The sequence below is a fragment of the Podarcis raffonei genome, chromosome 15 (genome assembly GCF_027172205.1).
Source record: "Podarcis raffonei isolate rPodRaf1 chromosome 15, rPodRaf1.pri, whole genome shotgun sequence".
In the NCBI taxonomy this organism is placed as follows: Eukaryota; Metazoa; Chordata; class Lepidosauria; order Squamata; family Lacertidae; genus Podarcis; species Podarcis raffonei.
This window is the reverse complement of record NC_070616.1, coordinates 32487479-32515477: the sequence shown is the minus strand read 5'-3', so window position 1 is coordinate 32515477 and position 27999 is coordinate 32487479. Positions and strand designations below refer to the sequence as shown.

At 46.3% G+C, this 27999-nt stretch overlaps 1 protein-coding gene across 1 annotated transcript; it reads left to right on the top strand.

The window, feature by feature from the left end:
* The first annotated feature begins 1599 nt into the window (after positions 1-1599).
* Positions 1600-26911, top strand: DDX25 (DEAD-box helicase 25). The gene is made up of 13 exons (XM_053367208.1): positions 1600-2036; positions 5089-5133; positions 6147-6207; positions 12731-12793; positions 13204-13339; positions 15753-15845; positions 17236-17338; positions 19123-19237; positions 21519-21696; positions 23472-23709; positions 24844-25006; positions 25087-25275; positions 26615-26911. The coding sequence occupies exons 1-13, from the start codon at positions 1611-1613 to the stop codon at positions 26674-26676; spliced, it is 1872 nt and encodes a 623-aa protein (XP_053223183.1). The 5' UTR covers positions 1600-1610; the 3' UTR covers positions 26677-26911.
* Positions 26912-27999: the final 1088 nt, after the last annotated feature.

Sequence of the window (27999 nt, the reverse complement as noted above, 5' to 3'; positions counted from 1 at the left end):
GAAAATTAGAATATTGTGAAAAGGTGAAGTAGCTATTCAATCCATAACACCTGCAATGGGTTCCCGAGCCTTTAAATGGTCTCTCAGTCTGGTTCAGTAGGAAGTACAATCATGGGGAAAGCTGCTGACCTGACAGTTGTGCAAAAAGCAATCATTGAGACCCTCCATAAGGAGGGAAAGCCTCAAAAGGTAATTGCAGAAGAAGTTGGATGTTCCCAAAGTGCTGTATCGAAGCACATTAATGGAAAGGGAATGTGCGGAAGGGAAAAGTGTGGAAGAAAAAGGTGCACAAGCAGTAGGTATGACTGCAGCCTGGAGAGGATTGTCAGGAAAAGACGATTCAAACGTGTTGGGTCTTTCACAAGGAGTGGACTGAGGCTGGAGTTAGTGCATCAAGAGCCACCACACAGACGGATCCTGGAGATGGGCTTCAAATGTCGTATTCCTCGTATTCCTCTTGTCAAGCCGCTCCTGAACAAGAAACAACATCAGAAGCATCTTAGCTGGGCTAAAGAAAAAAAGAACTGATCTGTTTCTCAGTGGTCCCGAGTCCTCTTTTCTGATGAGAGCAACTTTTGCAGCTCATTTGGAAACCAAGGCCCCAGAGTCTGGAGGAAGAATGGAGAGGCACACAATGCCAGATGCTTGAAGTCCAGTGTGACATTTCCACAGTCTGTGTTGATTTGGGGAGCCATGCCATCAGCTGGTGTTGGTCCACTGTGCTTCATTAAGTCCAGGGTCAATGCAGCTGTCTACCAGGAGATTTTGGAGCACTTCATGCTTCCTTCCGCAGACGAACTTTATGGGGATGCTGACTTCATTTTCCAGCAGGACTTGGCTCCTGCCCACACTGCCAAAAGTACCAAAACCTGGTTCAATGCCCATGGGATTACTGTGCTTGATTGGCCAGCAAACTCGCCTGACCTGAACCCCATAGAGAATCTATGAGGCATTGCCAAGAGAAAGATGAGAGACATGAGACCAAGCAATACAGAAGAGCTGAAGGCTGTTATTGAAGCTTCCTGGTCTTCCATAACACCTCAGCAGTGCCACAGGCTGATAGCATCCATGCCACTCCGCATTGAGGCAGTAATTGATGCAAAGGGGGCCCAAACAAAGTACTGAGTACATATACATGCTTCTACTTCTCAGAGGTCCAATATTTCTGTATTTGCAATCCTTCTTTTGCTGATTTCATTTAATATTCTAATTTTCTGAGATTGTTAATTTGGGGTTTTCATCAGCTGTACGCCATAATCATCACAATTATAACAAATAAAGGCTTGACATATCTCACTTTGCATGTCATGAGTCTACCTCTTAAGTTGAATTACTGAAATAAATGAACTTTTCCACGATATTCTAGTTTTTCGAGATTCACCTGTATCTGACTTTTAGAAGACATCCCTGTTTAGGGAAGTTTTTTGTTTTTAGCACATTGTTAATATTCTGTTGGGAGCCGCCCAGAGTGGCTGGGGAAACCCAGCCAGATGGGAGGGGTATAAATAAATTCTTCATTATTATTATTATTTATTATAAAACAACAAAAAATACATGCCACTGAAGCTCCATGGGGCGGGGAGGGAACCTACACGCAATGAAATGCGAATATGTCTTTAAAACACGTCTCTAACCAGACTAGAGAGCCCCGCCTCGGGGCAGAGATCAAACGGACGCGCGGGCTTTCTAGAACGCCCACGTGCACATCAAACGACCCCCTTAGAACGCCCGTTTCGCCTCCGCCTCCTCACTTTCCCTGTCTCCATGGCAATCCCGGCCCCGCCCCGCCGGGTATAAATATTTACCAGTTTCCCCTCTCCCCCGCCCCTTTCCCTGCCTTCACGCGAGGCTCCCGCGTCTCCGGGCCTCGTGCTGCTGCGGCGACGCCTCGCACGGCCGGCGCGCTGAGATTGCCCGGCGGGCGGATGGACCAGTGGGCAGAACGGCGGCTGGGCGAGATGTGGCCGAGGCGGAGCAGCTTGGGGAAGGGGCAGGAAGCGAGTTCCCGCGGGGTCGCCGAATCTCTGCCTCAGAAAGTAAGGGAAGACGCCAGGGACTAGCGCCTTGAGTTCCTTTTAAGTTCTCTCTCTTTAACAGCTTGTCTAACAGCGTCTTCGAGCCCTCCTTCTTCCCCCTCCGCCTTTTTTTGCGTGTTCTGCCCCTCAGTCCTTCCTCCATGCTTGCTGGAGATGGAAGCCAAAGCTGACCCCCAATTTTATATAGGGGCTGGTTTGCTGCAGAGAATGAAGAGGGCTCTCTGCACACGCTCGAAGGTCCCTTTCTAAAAATTATTTCCGCACAAGTTAAGGCTGTACTTCCTGCTAGCTCCCACAAAGAGCTCTTGTTGCAGGGTCAGGCCAAAAGGGCCATCTCAATTTGCGGGTTTTTAGGGACAGGCGTAGCTGACCTGTGTCATTAGCTCCGGTCATTTGCACACATACCTCAGTATTGTCTACACTGACTGGCAGCATGCTCCAGGGTTTCAGGCAGGGGACATTCCTAGCTTTACCTGCTATTGTCTACACTGACTGGCAGCATGCTCCAGGGTTTCAGGCAGGGGACATTCCTAGCTTTACCTGCTATTGTCTACACTGACTGGCAGCATGCTCCAGGGTTTCAGGCAGGGGACATTCCTAGCTTTACCTGCTATTGTCTACACTGACTGGCAGCATGCTCCAGGGTTTCAGGCAGGGGACATTCCTAGCTTTACCTGCTATTGTCTACACTGACTGGCAGCATGCTCCAGGGTTTCTGGCAGGGGACATTCCTAGCTTTACCTGCTATTGTCTACACTGACTGGCAGCATGCTCCAGGGTTTCAGGCAGGGGACATTCCTAGCTTTACCTGCTCTACCACTGAACTATGGCCCTTTCTTCCAGTTTGAAGTTGTTGGCATTATATATCAGATGTCTGGTTTTGGACACTGACCTGGAAGGGCTTTTGTCCTAGAAGGCAGAATATAACCCATATGTGTGTGTAAAATAAAGGTAAAGGACTTTTAGCACCCAGACCAGCATCGCTCCCCCCCCCCAATGCATCAACTCAGTTATGTGACCCCTGAGCTAAGGAGATAAGTAACTACAACCTTTAGAAGACATCTGAAGGCAGCCCTGTATAGGGAAGTTCTTTAATGTTTTATTAGGTTTTTATATGTGTTGAAAGCAGCCCAGAGTGTCTGGGGCAATGGGTGGGGTATAAATAATAAAAGTATTATTATTTATAATAATAATAGGACATCTCTATTTTCATCGGGGAAATGTTGGAGGATATGCAACCAGAAACCCAATGGAAGTCAGTAATTCTGCTGTTTGCTTCCTAGCTACTGCTTGTTATCTCTGAAGACTTGACTTGGCTATGCTGATCAGTAGCTACTGACTAACCCAGGGTTAGGCAACCTAAGGGCCGTGGGCTGGATCCGGCACAAATGCCTTCTCAATCCAGCCCGCAGACGGTCCGGGAATCATGAGTAGAATGTGTCCTTTTATTTAAAATGCACCTCTTGGTTATTTGTGGGGCATAGGAATTCGTTCATTCCCCCCCCCCAAAAAAAATATAGTCTGCCCCCCCACATGGTCTGAGGGACAGTTGACCGGCCCACGGCTGAAAAAGGTTGCTTACCCCTGGACTAACCTATCATTTATTGCATTTATATCATACCTTTTCCCCCAAAGAGCTCAAGGTGATGTTTAGGGAAGCTTTTAATGTTTAATAGGTTATTGTATTTTAGTGTTCTGTTGGAAGCCGCCCAGAGTGGCTGGGGTATAAATAATAAATTATTATTATTATTATTATTATTATTATTATTATTATTACATGGTTTTCCTATTTTATCCTCACGAAACCTCAGTAAGCCAGGATATAGACCAAGAGACAGTGGCTGCTCCGAGGTCCCACAGTGAGCTTCATGGCTGTGTGCTGATTCGAACCCCGGTCACCGCCAGCACTTTGACTGCTGCATCATACTGGCTCCATGAAACTCCCACCCCTTATTCTCCTAGCCTAGCCTTTATAATGCCTGTTTTGTCTGTTCTTCCACCCCACCCACCTCACTGTACTTCTCTTTAAAAGAAGTATGCCCCACGGAGAGCCTCAAGGTCCATAAATAGCAACACCCTAGTGGTCCCAGGCCCTAAGGAAGACAGATTAGCCTCACCCAGAGCCAGGGCCTTTTCAACTCTGGCTCCGGCCTGGTGGAACCCTCTGTCTCATGAGACCAGGGCCCTGAAGGATCTGATTTCTTTCTGCAGGGCCTGTAAGACAGAGTTGTTCCATCTGGCCTTTGGTTTGGAGCCAATTTGATTCCCTCTCCCTCTTTCTTTTTTCTTCTCCTTTCTCCTCCTGCAATGAGGCTACATTTTAATATTTTAATGTTTCAATATTTTAATGTTGTTTTTAAATTGTATTCATTCAACTTATTTTTATTATTGCTTGTTAGCCGCCCTGAGCCCGGCCTTGGCTGGGGAGGGCGGGGTATAAATAAAATAATAATAATAATAATAATAATAATAATAATAATAATAATAATAATTATTATTATTATAAAAGATTTGCCACAATTTTTAAATTCACTTTATTTTATTTATATCCTGCCTTGGGTGGGGGGCAGTGATGGGAATTATTTGGCAGCACAAAATAATATAGCAAATACAGTGGTACATTCGTTCTTGAACTTAATCTGTTCAGGGAGTCCGTTCTACTCCCAAAACGGTTCGAAAACCAAGGCGCGGCTTCTGCTTGGCTGCAGGAGCTTCCTGCATTCAATCGGAAGCCGCGTTGGATGTTCGGCTTCCGAAAAAGGTTTGCAAACCAGAACACTCACTCCTGGGTTTGCGGCGTTTGGGAGCCGATTTGTTCGGGAGCCAAGCCGTTTGAGTTCCAAACTGCCACTGTACATTTATAAATCATCATAGCTAAGACAAACAAACACATTTCAGACTTGCTTGTTACCCCCCCTTGTTGCATTTGGGGGGCTCATTTCTTTCTCTTTCCCCTCTCCCCGCTCCTCTCTAATGGCACTGAAATGGTCTTTTAACATGTGATGAGTTTGCTGTAGTTTTTACTGTTTCTTTCGATCTTTTGCTTTGCGAGTTGCCCAGAGAAGTCCTCACGGAGGCCCGTGGAGATCATCCCCAGGTAAGTGTGCATTGCAGCCCCTCTGGCCCAGTCTTTTCTTTAGCTTGCCTCTAGTATCACAGACGCGGTTGTAGTATCATTGGGACGTGGGTGGTGCTGTGGTCTAAACCATAGAGTCTAGGACTTGCCGATCAGAAGGTTGGCGGTTTGAATCCCCGCGACGGGGTGAGCTCCCGTTGTTCAGTCCCTGCTCCTGCCCACCTAGCAGTTTGAAAGCTCTTCAAAAGTGCAAGTAGATAAATAGGTACCGCTCCGGCAGGAAGGTAAACGGTGTTTCCGTGCGCTGCTCTGGTTCGCCTGAAGCAGCTTAGTCATGCTGGCCACATGACCCGGAAGCTGTCTGTGGACAAACGCCGGCTCCCTCGGCCTATAGAGTGAGATGAGAGCGCAACCCCAGAGTCATCCGCAACTGGACCTAATGGTCAGGGGTCCCTTTACCTTTTAGTATCACAGAATTGTAGAGTTGGAAGGGAAGGGAAGGGTCATCCACTCCAATCCCTTGCAATGCAGAAATATGCAGGTGGCCCATATAGGGATCAAACCAGCGACCTTAACATTATCAGCACCACACGCTAACCAGTTGAGCTCTAACCATCAATTCCTTCCCACACCTTAATCTAGAAACTTTTAGAAGTTTTAAACTGTTTGAGAAGGCTATTTTTAACTGCTTTTAGAGGCTTTGATTGTAGTATTTTAAAATTGACTAAAATGTAAATTTAATAAATATTGTCTCTGCTGGCCCCTCTCTGTTGCCCAGGACCTTTTATTTCTCACATTCCTCCTACACCTTTTTAACTTTTCCCTTGTTGCCTTTCCCCCATTTCACTATTCCCCCACAAGTTTCCTTTGCAATACTCCAAATTATTTTTTTAAAGCCATATGTTCTGACCCACCCTTAATTTTTCTTGCGTGTGCCTTGCCTGGGTGTGTCACAGGTTGGCTGTGCTAGACCAAAGAGTCTCAAAAAGCTTGTGAACTGTTTGGCTCATACGTGTAACCATTCCTTCTTCTAGCTGAATAGATCGTTATCCTGCGGGAAAAATCTTGGGTGTTTTCCGCATCGCCCTGTTTCAGGTAAGGGGATCCTTGAGGGTGCTTTGCTTGCATGTTTAGCGCAACAGGTTTGTTTTCTGATCTTACCTGCCCTGAATCTTTGGCCACAAATTTAAGTACAATGCTCCTGGTATCATCTCCTGAAACATATCACATTGGAGGGAGTGTGGATGTGTTGCCTTAAAGTCAAAGAGCCTACCATCACTCAATAGTAAGAGAAAGCAAGGTATGTTTCATGATACAGATTTTTAAGCACATTGTCCAGAATGTTATACAGTGGTACCTCGGGTTAAGAACTTAATTCGTTCTGGAGGTCCGTTCTTAACCTGAAACTGTTCTTAATCTGAGGTACCACTTTAGCTAATGGGGCCTCCCACCGCCACATGATTTCTGTTCTCATCCTGAAGCAAAGTTCTTAACCCGAGGTACTATTTCTGGGTTAGCGGAGTCTGTAACCTGAAGCATCTGTAACCCGAGGTACCACTGTATGTTTATTTTCTACGTTCCGCTTTTCAGACATTTGTCTCCCGGAGCAGATCACCTCAAAAAAGTGACATAGCTTGTCATCTGGTTTTTTTAAAAATAAGACATGGCACACAAACGAAGGGAAGTTGAGGGCCAAGGTTGTGGGATGTAACGTAAGCAGTCAAGTACAACACTTCCTGTTTGCCTAGAGTGGACACAGACAGGGGGATTTTGATCCAGTCAGTTGAACTTCCTGTTGCACCTGGTCTGGAGCATTACCAGGAATATACAGTCATACCTCGGGTTACAGAAGCTTGAGGTTGCGTTTTTTGGGGTTACGGACCCCCGAAACCCGGAAGTACTGAAACAGGTTACTTCCGGGTGTCGGCAGTCGTGCATGCGCAGAAGCGCCGAATCGCAACATGTGCGTGTGCAGACGCACCACTGTGGGTTGCGAACGTGCATCCCGCACGGATCACGTTCGCAACCCGAGCATCCACTGTACTCCAATCTGAACAAAGCCAGATTGGGTTGCTTAAGTAAAGAAATTCAAACGAATCTACCAACTAGCTTCCTGCTATATATTGGGGAATACACTCTGCTGCTGGCTCACAAGCGTGTTAGGAAGAATAATATTAAATCAATATAGCCTCTCCTAGTATCGACAACATTTCCACAAAGGTAGATGGTGGAGACAATTTTTTTCAAGGCCAGACCCAAGTGGTGAACCATAAGTAGGGATGGAGGAGGAGAAATTTGGTTTGGTTGGAATTTTAATGCAATTGTAGCTAATTTGTGTTTCTCGAAGCAAATACATGAAGCAAAACACTGCTGTCCTTCAAAATGTGCACTTCTCCAGTTCTCCAGATGCAGTTCTCCAAGAGAATGTGTGCAAAAATGTTTATATTAGGGGAGAGTGCATGCAAATAAATATAGAATCATAGAACTGATGAGTTGGAAGGGACCCCAAGGGTCATCTAGTCTAACCCCTTGCAAAGCATCCATGACAGACGGCCAGCCAACCTCTGCTTAAAAACCTCCAATGAAAATAGTACAGTAGTGAAATAATGTGGTAGTGAAAATAATATAAAAATGCCTAACTAGAGAAAAATACACTAAAGGGCTTTTGAATTTTCATTAGGACTTTAAAAATCGCAAGCTGATGCACTAATGCTGAGAACTGGAAAAGAAATGAGAAAAGGAGAGGAGCTGAATTTGACAGAACCACCCCTTACCTATAAGCAGGCATTTTGTGTCTCCTTCAGCCTAGCCTGACCTCCCCTTTGTGGTGATGGGGCTTGGGTAGCAGTTGGTGCCTCGAGTTCCTTTGACCAATAGGCAGGGCCAGATGGTCCTGTCCCCTTCTGCAGCCCTAGGGCAACTGTTAGGTGGGGCAAAATGGTTCTTCATGTGAGGAAAGGAAGCTCCCTGCAGCTGCTCCTTCTCTGCCCAATAAATGGGACCAAAGGCAGAGGCTGCAGCATGCTGCACTTCAGCTCTGCATCTCTGCCGCAATGCAAAAGCATCCCCAAAGTTCTCCCTCTCTCTCCCCCCCCACACACAGTGCTTTTTTCACAAAAATTAAAAATGTTTAGGGGTACTCTCATTTTGACTCAAGAAAAATCATTTTATAGTTCAAATTGGGGGAAAATAAATACAGTAAATGGACAAAAGGCCGCCACCGGGGGTAGCCGTGGAACTGACGATTCACTGTGCTAGAGAAGAAACTAATTTTAAAAAATGTTTTAGTTTCTTCTGTTAGGTCATTGCTCCGCCATGACCTTCCTGCCAATTTGGACACAATAAATGAACTGGAGGCCCCTCGACTGTCCTCGGGTCCAGTATTGGACCACTTTGACCGGATATCTCCAGCCGATGTGGACAGACTCCTCCAAGCTGGAAAGCCCACCACCTGTCCTCTTGACCCGTGCCCGTCATGGCTGATTAGAGCGTGTCCAGATGAGGTGCGGGCCCCCCTGGGGGATATCATCAATTTGTCCCTTGGCACCGGGATATTCCCAGGGGATCTGAAGGAGGCAGTGGTGCGTCCGCTCTTAAAGAAAACATCATTAGATCCCTTAGATCTGTCCAATTACCGCCCGGTTTCGAATCTCCCATTCCTGGGTAAGGTGATTGAGAGAGCGGTTGCTGAACAGCTTGGTAGGTTTCTGGATGAAACATCGGCTCTCGATCCATTCCAGTCCGGCTTCCGCGCTGGTCATGGGACCGAGACGGCTCTGGTCGCCCTAACAGATGATCTCCGCAGGCAGCTGGATCGAGGCGGGTCAGGGCTGCTGATTCTTCTAGACCTGTCAGCAGCCTTCGACATGATCGATCACGAACTCCTAGACCACCGCCTTGCCGACGTGGGGATCCAGGGCACAGTCCTCCAATGGCTGCGCTCGTTTCTCTCTGGTCGGGGACAGAGGGTGGCGCTTGGGGGGGAATTGTCATCGCGCCACTCCTTGGTGTGTGGAGTGCCTCAGGGTGCGATTCTCTCCCCGATGCTTTTTAACATCTTTATGCGCCCCCTCGCCCAGCTTGTTCGGAGTTTTGGGCTGGGTTGCCATCAGTATGCCGATGACACCCAACTCTATCTGTTGATGGATGGCCATCCTGACTCGGCCCCAGACACACTGACCAGATGCCTGGAGGCTGTGGCTGGATGGTTACGTGGGAGCCGGTTGAAGTTAAATCCTTCGAAGACAGAGGTCCTCTGGCTGGGACGGGACGATATGGGATTGAGGGGGCAACTCCCATCCCTTGCGGGGGTGCAGTTAGTGCCAGCACCGTCCGTTAAGAGTTTGGGTGTAATCTTCGATACCTCCCTCTCTATGGAGGCGCAGATTACAGCTATAACAAAGGCGGCATTTTTTCATCTCCGCCAAGCTAAGCAGTTGGCCCCTTATCTCTCTCGCCCTGACCTAGCCACTGTGATCCATGCGACGGTCACCTCCAGACTGGATTATTGTAACTCGCTCTACGTGGGGCTGCCCTTGAGACTGACCCAGAAACTCCAGCGGGTGCAGAATGCCGCGGCGAGACTCCTTATGGGGTCTTCGCTGCGAGACCACATTCATCCGGTGCTATATCAGCTGCACTGGCTCCCGGTGGAGTACAGGATCAGGTTTAAGGTGCTGGTTTTAACCTTTAAAGCCCTATACGGCCTAGGACCCTCGTACCTACGGGACCGCCTCTCCTGGTATGCCCCTCAAAGAAACCTACGGTCTGCAAATAAAAACATCCTGAAGGTCCCAGGCCTCAGAGAGGTTAGGCTGGCCTCAACTAGAGCCAGGGCCTTCTCGGCTGCGGCTCCAATCTGGTGGAACGCTCTGTCAGAAGAGACTAGGGCCCTGCGGGACTTGACATCTTTCCGCAGGGCCTGCAAGACAGAGTTGTTCCACCAGGCCTTTGGTCAGGGCGCAGCCTGACTCCCTCCTCTGGCAACCTGCACAGAGTTTTGCTTAATGGTTGCCATTAACTTGATTTTAATTAATTTTTATAATGAAATATTTTTAGAATGTTGGTTTATTTGATTGTTTGATTATTTGATTGTTGTTAGCCGCCCTGAGCCCGGCTTCGGCTGGGGAGGGCGGGATATAAATAAAATTTATTATTTATTACCGTATTTTTCGCACCATAGGACGCACTTTTCCCCCTCCAAAAATGAAGGGGAAATGTGTGTGCGTCCTATGGTGCGAATGCAGGCTTTCGCTGAAGCCTGGAGAGCGAGAGGCATCGGTGCACACCGACCCCTCTCGCTCTCCAGGCTTCAGGAAGCTATCTGCAAGCCTTGCAAGCCCGGCGGGAGTTCCCGCGGGCTCACAAGGCTTGCGGGCGGCAGCCTGCAGCCCCGGCAAGTGTCTGCAAGCCTTGCGTGCCGGCGGGAGGTCCCGCCGAGCGCGTGAGGCTTGGGGCGGCAGCCTGTCACCCGAAGCACGGGGAGCCCCCCGAGGGCTCTCCGTGCTTCGGGCGAGTGTCTGCAAGCCTTGCGCGCCCGGCGGGAGGTCCCGACGGGCGCGCGAGGCTTGGGGCGGCAGCCTGTCGCCCGAAGCACGGGGAGGCCTCTGGAGGGCTCTCCGTGCTTGGGGCGACAGGCTGCAAGCCTTGCGCGCCGGGCGGGAGGTCCCGACGGGCGCGCGAGGCTTGGGGCGGCAGCCTGTCGCCCCAAGCACGGAGAGCCCCCCGAGGGCTCTCCGTGCTTCGGGCGAGTGTCTGCAAGCCTTGCGCGCCCGGCGGGAGGTCCCGACAGGCGCGCGAGGCTTGGAGCGGCAGCCTGTCGCCCGAAGCACGGGGAGGCCTCCGGAGGGCTCTCCCTGCTTGGGGCGAGTGTCTGCAAGCCTTGCGCGCCGGGCGGGAGGTCCCGACGGGCGCGCGAGGCTTGGAGCGGCAGCCTGTCGCCCGAAGCACGGGGAGGCCTCCGGAGGGCTCTCCCTGCTTGGGGCGAGTGTCTGCAAGCCTTGCGCGCCGGGCGGGAGGTCCCGACGGGCGCGCGAGGCTTGGGGCGGCAGCCTGTCACCCGAAGCATGCGGAGGCCTCCGGAGGGCTCTCCCTGCTTGGGGCGACAGGCTGCAAGCCTTGCGCGCCCGGCGGGAGGTCCCGACGGGCGCGCGAGGCTTGGGGCGGCAGCCTGTCACCCGAAGCACGGGGAGGCCTCCGGAGGGCTCTCCGTGCTTCGGGCGAGTGTCTGCAAGCCTTGCGCGCCCGGCGGGAGGTCCCGACGGGCGCGCGAGGCTTGGGGCGGCAGCCTGTCGCCCAAAGCTTCGGGCGAGTGTCTGCAAGCCTTGCGCGCCAGGCGGGAGCTCCCGCCGGGCGCGCAAGACTTGGGGCGGCAGCCTGCACCCCGAAGCATGCGGAGCCCTCCGGAGGGCGCCCCGTGCTTCGGGCAGGTGTGCGCAAGGCTTGGGGCGGCAGCCGCGGCTGGGGGGGGAATAAATTTTTTTTTATTCATTTCCCCCCCCCAAAAAATGAGGTGCGTCCTATGGGCCGGTGCGCCCTATAGAACGAAAAATACGGTATTTATTATAGATTCACAAAATGTTTAGGGGTATGCGTCCCCGTGTCCCCACAGAAAAAAGCTGTGTGTTTGTATACATGTTTGTGTGTGTATACACACACACACACACAGTAATACTTCGGGTTACAGATGCTTCAGGTTACAGACGCTTCAGGTTACAGTCTCCGCTAACCCAGAAATAGTACCTCGGGTTAAGAACTTTGCTTCAGGATGAGAACAGAAATCGTGCAGTGGTGGCAGCGGGAGGCCCCTTTAGCTAAAGTGGTACCTCAGATTAAGAACAGTTTCAGGTTAAGAATGGACCTCCGGAACGAATTAAGTTCTTAACTCGAGGTATCACTGTAATTAAATTTTCTGTTTTACGTATTAGACTATTCATTTATACAACCTTAAAATATCCATGACTTCCCTTCTTCTTTTTCCATGGTTCATTTTACATAGCATAAATCCCTGCATATTTTACATAAACTAAGCCATTCAGTATTCCATTATTACTTCCATCGAAACTTATTTACACTGTTGAATTTATCTTAATACTGCCAACCTTTTCAAGCGTGCACAATTCCCCTCCCCATATATTCAATAAATATTTTCTAATCTTCTTTCAACAAATGTTCTTCTTGTTCTCTTAGTCTATACGTTAGGTCTGCAAGCTGCGCATATCACATCAGTTTAAGTTGCCATTCTTCTTTAGTTTAAGGTTACCAGATTTTTTTAAATGAATCCAGGGACACTTTTCAACTTCAGTAGGAATGATAGGATTTTGTATGGGGACTGATTTGTAAATCCGGGGACTGTCCCCATGAAATGGGGACATCTGGTAACCTTACTTTAATTGGGACCTCGCTCGTTTTCCATTTTGGGGCTAAGTAAACACAGGCCGCCCCCAAAGTTCTGATATGATGCACATTGTCTGATAAGGCAAACTTTTAGCCAGCTAGATATCTGCACTTGTGACTTGGAATGTTTCTTTGCTATATTTTCTGCAAGGCGCTAGTTTGTGGTGCCTTTAATTAAAAACATGTAGGCCAATCGTCTAACGTTCTGAAAACTTTTTTAAAGAGAGCAGCGAAGGGAAGAGCGATGCAGATATGAAAAAGTTGGAGGATGATGATTGCGACCGAGGTAAGATGACAGGACAGGCAGCTGCTAGCTGTCTCCCTTGTTAAAAATTGTGGTAGTAACCCTGAGCTTCCGACTGCTTGTAGGGAGACACGATTGAGTATTCCTTCATACCAAAAATACCCCCCCAACGTCTCACTGCCTATAGAAATCTTAATGTGTAAGGAAGAAGGCTAAGCTAGAGGCTTTCTTCCTGACATGCTAGCTCTCTGCCTGCAAGGATTTTTGTGAATGGAGGGGCTTTCAGTTGCATAAACCCTTTTGTGTCTCTTTAGTTTTTATTGTTTTCATATTGAATGTTGTCAGCTGCATGGGTTGCCTGTATTAATCAAGAAACTATACAGTATACTAAATTAATACTGTGTAAATTTAGTAAATAAATAACTGATGCCTTTTTTCTTCACGCAACACAGTACCTGCAGCAGAAACTTCTCTCTTAAACAAGCTGATTAGAAAATCTTTAGTGGAGTCCTACCATCACGTAGAGGTTTTACAGCGTGATCCCAGCTCACCGCTGTTTTCCGTGAAAACCTTTGAGGAACTGCATTTGTGAGTATCTAGAATCAATTGACGTTTGCATTTTGTTCGTAAGTTTTGTTCACTCAGTGACTGCTCATCTCCGGGCTGTGGGTCTACTCGAGATGGATAATTATATATCAGAAACTGAATCAGCCTGTGCCCGCTAACCAGAAAGTGCTCATCCACCCTGTGGTCTGATGCTCATTATGGGTTTTGCATTTCCCAGAGCTCAGGTTCAGATCCTGCATTTCGCAAAAGCTCGTTTGGTTTATGAACCTAATGTGCTGCATTTCAGTATGAGTCCATTCTCTTCTATTCCTATTGACCTTGCTCTTGGTTTCAGAGCGCCATTTGCTTCCATTGCACTTCTTATCCTTCCTTAGAGCTATGTTGACTTTTTCAGGATTGTAGCCTTGGTGAAATATTTAGATGTGCTCTGGTCTGAGGCACAAGTTGTAGATTGTGGTTCGAGGACCCGACCTCCGCTTGGAGGAATAAAGGCACGTGGACACAGTGTATAAGGTTAATGGGCTAGAAAAGGCCACAACTTTATTGATTACAGCAAGTGAGAGGTATTGGCTTAGGTATTGGACCCACAGCAAATTTTGACTCCACCCACTCAGAGAGGGGTGAGTCTGACTGGGGTTAACCATCAGTAGGGGATCCTGTTGATGCTAATACAACTATAACCTCTTCCCTGATGTCACCGAGGGTCGTGCCATGGCTCCCCGCCACACAGGCATCGGACAGGATCCACAACCGCCGGATTCCTTTAACGGAATACCCAAATTTGAAGGGGTAGGCGATGGCCACACCTTGCCCTTCCACACACCAACAACACATTTCAATGCCTAACCACCAAATACCAAGAAAGTTGTGACGATTGCTATGAGGTAGGCGAAAAAAACCAAAAGGCCGGTGCCAATTTGCCAGTTGGAAAAAATTCCTACCAGGCCCCCTGGGCAACCAGGGTGACCAACCATGGGTCCATAGCAAGGTCAAGCGAGAAGCTACGCACTAAAGGGAGTGGTGGGTGGGTGACTCGCGGTGAAAAGGTGAAGAAATGGGCGGAATGGCTGGCGTGGCTGCATCTTGAACAGCAAACCACGCCCCCACCAAGCCGCCCGGTTGGGTGCTCAACTGGGGGCGTGGCGCGCCAGCCATGTGAGTGGGGCAGGGGGCATAACGACCCCGGCGTGACATGGGAATTGGGTCCGGCCCACAACACCTCCCCTCCAGAAGGAGGAGAGGCCCTGTAAAAACACAACAGAGTGGCTGGGGCTGATGCCTTTCAAACCAGTAATTTCACAGGAAGCTGCCTTATACTGAATCGGACCAACTTACACTGGTCCATCTGTCTCAGTAATGTCTACACTGACTTGGCAGCAGCTCTCCCGGGTTTCAGGTAGAAGGGATTGACCTTCTGCTTGCATGTGCTGTACCACTGAGCTATAGAAAATGCATTATTGAGGAATATTTTCTGATAACCAATGCTTAAGTTAGACAAGGGAAAGTTTGAGAATGGTGGGTCTGAAAATTACACTCCAGATCATGGACTTTTGGGAGCTAGCCGACCTGATCGGAAGAGTCCACAACCAGAAGGAGGAGGAGTACCAGGAAGAATGGATGAAATTCAAAGACTATTTAGCTAAATATGCTAAGATAACTTAAATAGAAATACTTGCAAGTACCAGATTGGCTTAGGATTTAAATATGTGATGTTATAGAATATTATTTTTAATGTTAATATGAAAAGAAAGAAAGCTGTTACTCGACTAAGTAAATTTTATGAGAAATTAGTTTTGGAAAACTGTTACAATGATATACATTGAAACTCAGCCAGGGGGATTCGAGGAAGTCACCTAATAATGTTAACAAAAGTGGAATTGTTACAGTTAGGATTTATGTTTGTTTGTTTATGTTTGTTATAAATTTGGAAAACGAATAATTTTTTTTGGAAAAAAGAAGAAAATTACACTCCTAATACTTAAGAAATGTTGGGATAGACCTGCAATATGCTGTTCTATGGGCCTCTCTTGCTGTTATTAATAAGCCACTTTTTGCACTAGCTGACTCCTCTTAGAAGGGGTTGATGGGAACGCAACATCTTTGTAGCAGGCTGTTATTCTGGTTTTCAGGGCTTTTCATTTTGCTACCGCCCAATTCTATTGGTTCGAGACCAAATCATATAGTTTATCTTGACGTCATTTTGTGTGAAAATGAGCCCAGCGATTTGCAACGTGTTCTGCCATCTATCCAAATTTCTCAGTTATGGCAACTCTTGATTCTCTAAAATCATGACGGCTATTCCTTTTAAAGTCCACAGCAGTACATGGAGGCCAGGGGATCTTATTTACCAGACTGCTAGCATCCTCCACTTTCACTCAGAAGTACCTGAGCTGCTTACGTGTAAAACTGTTAACTTTTATTCTCATCTTAACAGGAAAGATGAACTCTTGCAAGGCATCTATGCCATGGGCTTTAACAGACCTTCCAAGATTCAAGAAACGGCACTTCCAATGATGTTAGCTGACCCGTGAGTTGGTTTCAAACAAATTGAAAGATATTCTTTGTGTTGCAGCCAGCATGGGACACACTTGTGCCAATTAGCCAGCGAGCTGTTGAGCTAATTCATGTTAGATTTCTTGTAGACGCTGAAGTTTCATCTACATAGAATGGGTAACATAACTTCTGTCCCCAACTGACACACAGGTTTAGGGAAGGGATATTTCCCCTCTGATTACTATTCTGTTGCCTAATAGTTTTTGCATCCCGTTATCAAACGAAAATCCGGATAAAGATACCTTTTCAGTCTGGTTATCAACCACCTTTGAAATCAGAATTTTTTGTTCTGGTTGATCTGTTCTTTAGAAGGTTGTCACTCACTGTTTTCTGTTCTTTTCAGCCTCCTTATTCCCAGTTCATGTGCTTAAAAGACTCGTTCTCCCAAAGAAACTTGAAGTATAAAATATTATTAACACTCTGAAAAACAAATCCCAAAAGTTTGCTAAACCATACTTCTATGTAAAACATTATTCCCACTATGCCTTTTGTGTGGCTCTCAAGTATCCTTGTTATATCTGAAGAAGTGTGCATGCACACGAAAGCTCATACCAATAGCAAACTTGGTCTCTAAGGTGTAGGGACGCGGGTGGCGCTGTGGGTTAAGCCACAGAGCCTACGACTTGCCGATCAGAAGGTCGGCCGTTCGAATCCCCACAACGGGGTGAGCTCCCGTTGCTCGGTCACTGCTCCTGCCAACCTAGCAGTTTGAAAGCATATCAAAGTGCAAGTAGATAAATAGGTACCACTCCGGCGGGAAGGTAAACGGCGTTTCCGTGCACTGCTCTGGTTCACCAGAAGCGGCTTAGTCATGCTGGCCACATGACTCGGAAGCTGTATGCCGGCTCCCTCAGCCAATAAAGGAAGATGAGCGCCGCGACCCCAGAGTCGGCCACGACTGGACCTAATGGTCAGGGGTCCCTTTACCTTTAAGGTGCTACTGGAAGGGATTTTTTAATTTTGTTTTTACTACGGCAGAACAACATGGCTACCTACCTGTAACTTGTTTCAGTTACAGATATCCTTCCTCATTATTATTTTCTTGAAACAGGAACACTCTTTAGGACCCTCAGCTTATTAACTCTGTAGCCCAAAAGCTGGGATCCCCTCCAAACCTGTGCCAAAGTTTTGCAGTTGTTTTGCAACAAAAACGCCGCATTTTGCTGCGCCCCCTCAAACTGAGTAATTGATACATCAACCTGGGGCTCGAAGTTAACACCCAAAATTCCAGCAGTGTCTGAGTCGCTTCAAACTGGTGCCAAAGTTTGGTGATAGTTTTGCAGCACTCCACAAACTTGAGAAGCCCAGACCATTGGAATATTGTTGTCTGTTTGCATTAATCCCAACTTGATTCTCTGTTTCAGACCCCAAAATCTTATAGCACAAAGTCAGTCGGGGACAGGCAAAACAGCTGCTTTTGTTCTGGCTATGCTGAGCAGAGTGAACCCACAGGACAGATTTCCACAGGTAAATTAAACTCAGCGATACAGCCTCTGGCTGCAGAGTCATCCTCAGTTCACTAACGCCAACGAGAAATCGAAATCTTTGCTATTAACCTGAGTAAGGGCTGCTTCCCTGGGGTTTGTGCCTTTTCCTTCTGGTCCACTGCTTCCGTGGAATGGCTAAGCATAGTTGTTTTCAGTGCTGAGAGTTTCCTAAAAACCTGGAAGCTGGCTGGCGGAAGCCAACTGCCGTAGAATTGACACACAGACTAATCTTGCAGAAGTGGCATTTAGCCTCTGTAACAAAGTAATGTTGGCACCAGGGTAGATTTTATTTAAATCAAATCAATTTAAATCACGATTTAAGTCACTAGTCAGTAAGACTTGATTTAAAACACTTTTTTTACAGAAAGACTCATTCTTGCTGGTATAATCTTAATATTTACAACCAGATGAAGGTTTCCTTTTTGGAATAATAACTTTTCAGAGTAGTTTTTACAGTTATATCAAATATTACTGATTTGGTTATACTATTAGAAATACAGTGGTAGATAATTATGAAGTCATTGTGAGGTTTAGTAAGTTAACTGTTTATATTTGGGAAACTTTTCTGCTGTACTTTATTGGAAGGAGGAAAAATAATCATTTCCTTAATTACAATTTCAACAATTTATTTAACCAAAACAATAACGATAACATTATAGCATATGTATCCATTTTATTTTTAAAATCCGATGTAAATTTTAAAAATCCAATTTTTTGATTTTTTAATTTTTTTTAAAAAAAACCATTGATTTTTATCCACCCTGGTTGGCACAATCATCAAGCAACTATCCCATTGTGTTCATCTATGCTCGTAGCTGTGACATACTGCATAGGGAAGGGACGTTTAACCAGGTTCTTTTTTAAAAAAAATCTCATGATTCATTTGTTTAAAATCACTTTTAACATTTGTGCTGATGCACTTAAAAACAACAACAACAAAAACCAGTGCCATTGTGTGATTGCTTCAGCGTGCAAAAGTACAAGACAAAAACTAACACGTTGATAAACTTGCATGGAACGGAACTTCTGCTTGCTCTAAAACACTTTGTCATGTGGGTGCTAAATTGAGCAGATACTTCCATTTTTAAAAAACAGGCAAAGAAACCTAAAGATAGATTTAAAAATATATATGCTAAAATGAAGCCAGCCATAAGGCATTACGGTGGAGGTTTGTGAAGGTAAAGGAGCATGGTCAAAACTGTAGCTTATTTTAAAAGACAGAAGACTAGTACTGAGGCGATCAACATCCGGTGGTGATTGCACTTATTGTCCCTTCCTTTTAAAATAAAAACAAGATTTTCTGCAGTTTGAGAAAAGATAGGAGGAGCTTAAGGGAAACAGGAGATCAGTGCTTTCAGGACTGTGTTGTGTAGATGCCCCATATAAAGTAAATGAACAAATTGTATCTAATCCACATCTTTTCAGTGCCAGATAAATGCTTCTCTTTCTCCGCAGGCTGTAAGGTGATATTGTTAGGTAGCTAGTGTGCTGCCAAAACCTTCCTGTGGCTGTTATGGGCGTTGTTTGGTTCTGTTTTTATGCTGCAATGTATTCATATTTATGTTTTAAATATTCTGCAAGTCTGCTGGAGACTCTTTAGTGAACAAGGGAAGAAGACGCCTAATAAATAACAGTAATAGCCTAATGCTAAAGTGAAAAGGAAACATGGCCTGCATGTCATATTGGAGAAGCACTGCACCATTTCTGAAGGCTAAACTGACCTCCATCTTTGTTTCCTTCTACCTCTCTTGCCTCCTCCCAAAGTGTCTCTGCTTGTCTCCCACCTTCGAGCTGGCATTGCAAACGGGGCGAGTGATTGAGAAGATGGGAAAGTTTTGCGTCAACATAAAGGTTGCGTTTGCCATTCGAGGGAACAGACGTAAGGGCCTCTCTTGATGCATTTTTTCTGCCTACCTTTGTCTTGCTGACTAACGCTTTTGTCGGAAGTGCTTTTGTTATAAAATCCAGATGTTACAAAGCACCACCGACCCCCCCCCCAAAGCTGTTGGTGCCGTGAAATGCATGCCTTTCGTAGATTAGATTCAGCGGCAGCTTCCATCTTTGGTAGCAGTCCTTTGGCATTAGGTGAATGAAATATACTACGAGTCAAGTGTGGATTTCATGCTCTTTATTCAGCTCATAGTGGTGAGGAGGAATGGAAGTTCCCCCAGAATGTCTGCTTTCTATACATTATTTACACAATGGGCCCCACGTGATCGGCTAATTCCGGGATTCTCCTGTAGGCCAATCAGGTTGCGGATTCACTTCCACCTGGAGCTGGATTGGGTGGCTCCTGCAGACCAATCAGACTGCTGCATTCTGGATCCTATTGTTCTAGGACCAATCAGACTGCTGCATTCTGAATCCCATTGTTCTAGGACCAATCAGACTGTTGTATTTTGGATCCTATTCAACTCAGTACATAACAGTGAACTAAGTATCCACCTTTTATTTTTATTTTTTAAAAGATATTTATTGATTTTCAATTTTTTATACAAACAAAAAGCAAACAAAAAAATTAAAAAAGACATATAGTTCATAATACAATCTTTTCAGTAACATATTTCTCTGACCTCCTCATACCTCCCCTTCTTGTATTCCCTTTCAAATTATTTGTTCAGCAAATCCTTAACTTAAAGCATTACAGCTTATAATATCACCTTATTTTCTATCCAAACCCTTTTTTTCATCCATGTTCCTTTATATCATTACAGCTAGAAACCACTCAATTTCAATCCAACATCATTCAACGTTCCTTAATTCTAAGTATCCACCTTTTAAATTTGCTTCCTCCGTTAAAAAAAAAAAAAAGATTTCTAACTTACCGAGATGTTTATGCCATGAAATAGCTCCCCCCCTCCAGCCACCACTCTAGAATTGAGTGTAAACCAGGGTTGCCAGGGTTGTTTCCCGCAGGTGTTGTTGGGCTGTAGCACCCATCAGCCTCATGGATCGCAGCCATTGTAGCAGATGATGGGAGTTCAAGCCCCAACAACTTTTGAATGGCATCATGCTGGTTATCCCTTGTCTAAGCTAAGTTTTGGCTGCTGTGTTCGGACTCAATGGTGTGCGTCCTTCTTGCCCCTCCCTAAATTTTTAAACCTGGTTTCTCTGCTCCTACGGCGGTGTTTTCCTGGAAGAGTGTGTTCCAGCTGGGCAAGTTAACAGGGCATATGTTTACAGCTTACATGCAGTGCTTAAGTGGGATGCAGGTGGCGCTGTGGTCTAAACCACTGAGCCTCTTGGGCTTGCCAATCGGAAGGTCTGCGGTTCAAATTCCCACAATGGGGTGAGCTCCCATTGCTCTATCCCAGCTCCTGCCAACCTAGCAGTTCGAAAGCACGCCAGTGCAAGCAGATAAATAGGTACCACTGTGGCAGGAAGGTAAACGGTATTTCCATATGCTCTGGTTTCCGGCACGGTATTCCGTTGCACCAGAAGTGGTTTAGTCATGCTGGCCACATGACCCGGAAAGCTGTCTGTGGACAACACCGGCTCCCTCGGCCTGAAAACAAGATGAGCACCGCAACCCCATAGTCGCCTTTGGCTGGACTTAACCGTCCAGCGCTCCTTTACCTTTTGCTGCTTAAGTAAAGTGGAGAAAGAACTGCAGGGGATATACCTCCATGTTACTTCTCGGCACTTGGTTTTCTGCAAAATGATGGAGATCCTTTAAGCCAGGAATGGGCAGGGAGGACACCTGTAGCCTTCCAGATCTTGTCGGACTCCAACTCCCATCAGCCCCAGCTAGCATCCAGGAGGACAGTACTAGCAGTTGGACAGCCCTGTCTCTGATTTAAGCCTCAGGCCAAGCTTGTGCAATTGCAGTAAGCATCTCAACATCAGTTTCATATATTTAGCCCTGGCTCTTGTGCTTATTGTTATTGTAAGTGTGTTGAGGAGCTGGGAGTGCGTCTTGCATCCTTGCACCAGACACAACGTCCACACACACTGTTTACCTGTGCACTTGTCCCCCCCGCCCAATTGCATGTGGTTAACAAGCTGCAGGTTTGGGGAGCCAAGGCTAGCACCGTGATAACAAGAAGGGGGGAAACAGCAGCTGTTATTCTCCAAAAATTAATTGCAATAACCCAAAATCTTTTTAGTTTAGCAAATGTGCACTGGCTGACGTAGCAAAAGTAACTCAATCTCTCTCCCAGTTCCAAGAGGGACTGTAGTGGAAGAACAGATAGTAATTGGAACCCCAGGCACCCTGCTAGATTGGTGTTTCAAGCTAAACCTTTTGAATCCAAAGAAGATCAAAGTATGTGTGCTGGATGAAGCAGATGTCATGATCGACAAACAGAATTACTCAGACCAGAGTGTCCGAATTCAGAGGTATGTTTGTTTGTTTCTTGGTAAGACAGAACTTGGAGAAGTAACTTCTTTCTTGCTGAAAGTCCTGCATGTAGAACTTTTCTAGACATGCTCATCCCAGTTGGAGCATCTTGGAAGGTTTTTAACCACTTAATTTGTATTGACAGAATTTGCTTTTCCACTAATTTATTATTACTTTGGAGAAGGCATGCCCTTTTGAAGACTTGTCTGTGCCGAAAGCGGCTTCAAATGTAGACCTAAGGGCTTTTTTACGGTCCTATTGCTGCCATGTAGAAACAATAGCATTCTCGCCTTCTTGTACATAATCTTCTTGTACAAGATTATTATTAACAGCCTAAGTTCCCCACGTGGGTTACAGCAATTTAAAAATACAATATTAAAAACAGTTTAAAACCAATGACTGTCACAAGAAGCGGATGGGACCTAAAAATACTTACCTCAGGTGTCAAAAAGGCCAGGGTAAAGAGGTTCTTCTTCAGTATCAATGGAAGCTGTACAATGCCACCATTGCACAAATCAGTCTCATCATTTGACCCTCATGTCCCTACACTGGCTTCCTGTCTGCTCAACACAAGCTCCTTGTCCCTGACTTGAGAGCCTCACAAGGCTCCCTGCCTCCCTTTCTGCTTTTATATCCTGATAATGTTTCCGCATGTGTCCTCTGCTTATCCATCTCCTCTCTCAAAGCCTTTGCCCTTTCTCAAGCCTTCTGGTGTCCCTCCTTTCCTGCCCCTAGTGTCCTAGGATGCCTCTCAACAAACCCTAAGCATTTGCAACTGAAACAGTCACCTCTGCCCTACCTTTGTTCTTCCCCCGTGCTGTAAGCTCCTGGGCAGAGAGCTTTCCCCTTGTGTCTGCAAAGCACCATGTACCTAGACATTTAAGAAGGAAAAAACCCCCTGTGATTTGGCTTTTATAATTGGTCTATTGCCAAGTTGGAAGACACATAGGTAGGCAGTCTTTTTCCAGGTTCATGGAAGTGCCTGAGAGATGTTTGATCAAGACCTTTTTAACTGTAAATACTTCTATCTAGGAACGGAGTCTGTGGAATATGGTGCCAGGGGAGAAATTTGAGGGAGGCAGACGGGCAAAGACAACCTCAGAGCCTGCTCCCTTCCCCTCCTCCCAAGTCCCAAGAAATTCGTATCACTGCCCTCTTAGAAGAAACATCTTTCAGTGGGGCTGGTGCTTTGGTTTTGTGTTTATGTGGATCTGGCCTGTATCTTACATATGTTTTATATATATATATATATAGAAATAGCTGATTTGAATTTTCTAGTTGAAAACTGAGAGGTAAACCTACTTATTAGGAATGAGTAGAAATACACTGCAAAGTCTCCCTTCTTACCTGGTAACAAGTGAGAATGAAGAGGGTTAGATGCTGCCTTCTACCAAGGCAGGCAGTTGGTCATGAAGCTCAGCTGACTAAGCTGTGGGCCTCAAGGCTTTCAGGCAGGAGTCTTTCCCAACCCTTCCTGAAGATTGAACCTCGTATGTTCTGCATGCAAAGCACAAGCTGCATCGCTAGGCCACAGCTGCTCCCCAGTGTGTTCAGTTCTAACAGGTAGGCAATCTTTGGCCTGCCTGATGTTTGCCAAACTCCCATCATCCCTGCCCATTGGCTGTGAGTGCTGGGGCTGATGGGAGCTGTAGTTTGGCAACACCTGGAGGGCCCAAGGTCCCCCAAACCTGATATATAAACAAGCAAAAGATTCGTGGCCATGATTTCTCTTGAGAATGAAATGCAGGCTGCTTTTTGTTTTTCTTCCTTCCAGAGCTTTAGACCCCGGTTGTCAGATGCTTCTCTTTTCCGCCACCTTTGAAGACCCTGTGCTGCTCTTTGCCCAGCGCATCGTCCCCGAACCCAACGTTATTAAGCTCCGCCGAGAGGAGCTGACCCTGAACAATATCAGGCAGTACTACTTTGAGTGTGAGAACAAGGAGGACAAATATAAAGCCCTGTGCAATATCTATGGCAGCATCACAGTCGGCCAAGCAATCATCTTTTGTCAGGTAAGGCGCCCTTGCAGCATCGAGGTAACCTGGGGCCCCAGAAAACATCCTGAGAATATATTTGGGGTGAGGAGGAATGGTGGGCTCATGGTCTTGGGATGAAGTTTTGCTGACTTCCAACCCAGTCTTACTAGTCAGATACGACCTTACTAGTGAGTTACAGGTGGTGACCATTTTGTGCAGGGGTTCATTCCTGGACCCTGCGCCCGTTGACACAGCACACGTAAGCCAGTCCTGTCCCGCCCTCTTGCAGGTCCAAAAGGAGTGCGTCGGCAGCCATGCTTCAACTGGACTAGTGCAAAACGGTCTCCAACTGTACTTTGGGGGGTCCAGAGTGGGAGGGTAAATGACTCAGGACTGCAATACGTCAAGGACCGCCTCTTTCCATATGAACCTACCCGGACCCTGAGATCATCTGAGGCCCTCCTTCGTGTACTGCCACCTTGAGAGGTCCAGAGGGTGGCAGCACGAGAACGGGCCTTCTCTGCAGTGGCTCCTCATCTGTGGAATGCTCTCCCCAGAAAAGTTCGCCTGGTGCCTTTGTTATACACTTTCAGGCACCAGGAAAAAGCATTCCTTTTTAACCAGGCCTTTGGTTGATCTGATTTACATCCTATGCCCTTTTAACATGTGTTTTTTTGTGGGGGACTATTGGTTTTTATTATTATGTATTTTGTGGTTTTATATCTTGATTTTATTCTGTGAACCACCCTGAGACCCCCGGGTATAGGACGGTATATAAATTCAATTAATAATAATACAGTGGTACCTTGGTTTAAGAACAGCTTAGTTTATGAACAACTTGGATTAAGAACGCTGCAAACCTGGAAGTAGGCATTTTGGTTTGTGAACTTTGCCTTGGAAGCAGAGCATGTTTCGCTTCCTGTTGAGTGTGTTCCATTTGTAAATTGAGTCCCCTGCTGCTGTGGGAAAGCACGCCTTGGTTTAAGAACACTTTGATTTAAGAACGGAATGGATTAAGTTCATAAACCAAGGTACCACTGTAATAATAAATATAAATGGTTCAAGGCTAAATTCCTAAAAGCTGGACCTGCCAGAACAGAAATGTTGGTGTCATTGCAGGGAAGGCCATGACCTTGTATGTCTCTTTTTTTCCCTGTGTTCCTTTGGCAGACGCGTAAAAATGCCAAATGGCTTCACTGGGCTCTGTCGAATGATGGGCACCAAGTATCCCTGTTGAGTGGGGAGCTCTCTGTCGAAGAGCGTGCAGACGTGATCCAGAAGTTTCGCGATGGGAAAGATAAAGTCCTCATCACAACCAACGTCTGCGCCAGAGGTAATGACTTGGACGAGCAAAAGCGAGGTGGGAACTTGCTCCTTCAGCAGGAAGTGACCTTGTTTTGTGTCGCCTCGTAGGCATCGACGTGAAGCAGGTCACGATCGTTGTCAACTTTAGCCTGCCTACAACCACGCCCTGGCTGCCGGACTACGAGACCTACCTGCACCGCATAGGCCGAGCAGGTCGCTTTGGAAAGAAGGGTCTGGCCTTCAATATGGTCGAAAGGCATAATCTACCGCTTGTCTATGCAATTCAAGACCATTTCAGTGAGCATGATATTTTCATGTGACTTAATAGTGCAGAAAGTTAGACATCGGGTTAGGGTAATCAGGGTTTGATTCTCTGCTCAGAAACATGCTCACTGGCTTTTAGCCTCTGAATTAGCTATAATTGGGAATTTAAAAGGTTGCACAGCAAAGAGAGAGAGAGAGGCTGAATTATAGTTGGGCATTTTTCCTGCCAGAAATGACTTGGTCTATTGCCTAGACAAATAACAGCATTTTAAAATAATTAAACTTTCAACATAGCAACAGAACTACATTTTTAACCATTTGATACATACGCGTATTAACAAGACCAAATTCTTTATTGCATGCATCACACGCCTTTTCTTCAGGATGGTTAAGGTAGTTACTCGTTTTTATTTATTCAAAAGCATTTATAAGCTGCCTAATAATTAAAAAGGGATGCAGGTGGTGCTGTGGGTTAAACCACAGAGCCTAGGACTTGCCAATCAGAAGGTCGGCGGTTTGAATCCCTGTGATGGGGTGAGCTCCCGTTGCTCGGTCCCTGCTCCTGCCAACCTAGCAGTTCAAAAGCACGTCAAAGTGCAAGTAGATAAATAGGTACCGCTCTGGCGGGAAGGTAAACGGCGTTTCCATGCGCTGCTCTGGTTCGCCAGAAGTGGCTTAGTCATGCTGGCCACATGACCTGGAAGCTGTACGCCGGCTCACTTGACCAATAAAGTGAGATGAGCACCGCAACCCCAGAGTCGGCTACGACTGGACCTAATGGTCAGGGGTCCCTTTACCTTTACCTAATAATTTTAAAAAGTAAAACTTTCAGCAGTGTACAATATAAAAATAATTCAGTATCATTAAAACAAAAATACAGCCTGGAGTCAATAACAGGGTACTATATATGGCTGTCCCCTTTTTGCACACAACAACCTTGCGAGAGGCAGGAAAGACCACGAGATGGTGTCTGGCCTGCTTTGCTTTGCTTAGGAGACAGGCTCACATTGCTTCTAAGTGAGCGTCATAGCTGCTTGGAGGCCTGAAATGTCCTGGTCCAACACCCTAACCTAATGAGTCCTCAAGCTGGCTGATTTCATGGGTGGAGAATATTAGGAGAAAATTCTGCATAGTTGCCTTTTTCTTTCCACGCCAGATATTTTCTCAGACAAAGGTTGCCTTTAGAAATGTTGTCCCAGCTGTATCACAAGCATCTGTTGATCTCTCTGTCCACCGTGTAGAATTCTTGTGAGTCAGAGAGGAGAAAAGGCCCAGAGTATTAGTCGCCCTCCCTGTGACCAGTGGCTTGTGAAGGGTTGAGTTCTTCTTTCTGCATTGGGATCCTCCTAGCAAAATTGTCTTTCCTTTTCAGAGACTACCATCAAGTGCCTCGATCCAGAGGATATGGAAGCACTGGAAAAAATAGACGACTGAATTCTTCTACGGCTTGAAGGGGAAATGGTGGCTTTCCGGAATACGGCTGGGCTCAGTCTCCCAATTTTCCCTAGCCTGCATGGCCAGGAGCAAGGGATGGTGGGAGTTGGAGTCGAGTACGTTTGGAGGGCCCCGGGTTACCCATCCTAGAGAGTTCTGTAATGTTAAACCATTTTTCAGACGATGCTGATATTTTGTCAGAATAATAATAATAATAATTAAAAAACAAAACTCATTACTTGCCCTTGGTTTTCTTTTGCTTGTGCCAACACATCAGATGTCTTGTGTGTTTGGAAGAGCTATCCCTGAGTGCCTTTAACACTGCCTCCAGGCCACATATGTGCCCTTTGACGCTGTTATAGATATGAACTGCTGTGATTTGTGATCTCCCTTGAGAGAAATGGGCTCTCACTTAGGGATACAGCCGCACGTGATATAATTCCATCCCCTAATTCAGTCTGTAGATCTCGTAGTGCCAAGTGCTCCGATCTTTGCGTATAATAAAATGGACTCCTTGAGTGCTTCCCAATATACAATATTAATTTGTGTCAGCGGAGGTAAATTTAAAGATTAATGAAGTGAATAGACTTCCGTATTTCAGTAAAAGCGGAATGAGCAAGTTTATTATTACTGGTGATTAAGCTACCTGCCTCTAGATGTCAGTGGCTCCTTTCACTTAATTTTGTGCCCTAGGCAAATCAGTTTTGACTTCAGAAATGTGTGATGTATGGAAGGAAGGAAGGAAGAAATTAAAGAAAGAGGGAGGGAGGAAGGAAGGAAGAAGTGGCTCCTATCCCAGGCCCCTTAAAATATGCAATTTGGCAAGGGTTTCAGCTTGTTTCAGTGATCAGTTGCCACCATAGTTTCGGAGCCTGGGCTAGGAAAGTGACAATTCTTAGAGCTTTTCATATTGGGAACTTAAATCCACAAAAGTAAAAAGGGAATAAATTGGATCATGGGGCATAATTGAAGACAGCAGCCCTCAGGAAGCTTCTTTGGCCAGAGACTTCATTCATTCAGCAAGGTGGGACTTGCTCTTGAGTCGGCCTGTATGAAGATTAGGCAGGCAGGTTCATCCCAGCTGGCTGAAGACATTTTGCTGAATATGGTAGACAAGATGCTCCTTTCCTAATATGGCAGCCTAATTGCACCAGCAGTTGAATCTTCAGTGCTGGGGACAGAATAGCATCTTTCATGGCAACAGAGGACAGCTGGCTAGTGCTGGGGAGGCCCATGGCTTGTAGAAATCACTTGCCCATCCTTCATGCTCACTTTTAGCATCTGCTGCCTTGGGAATCTGCCTCACCTTTATTCTAATACAGG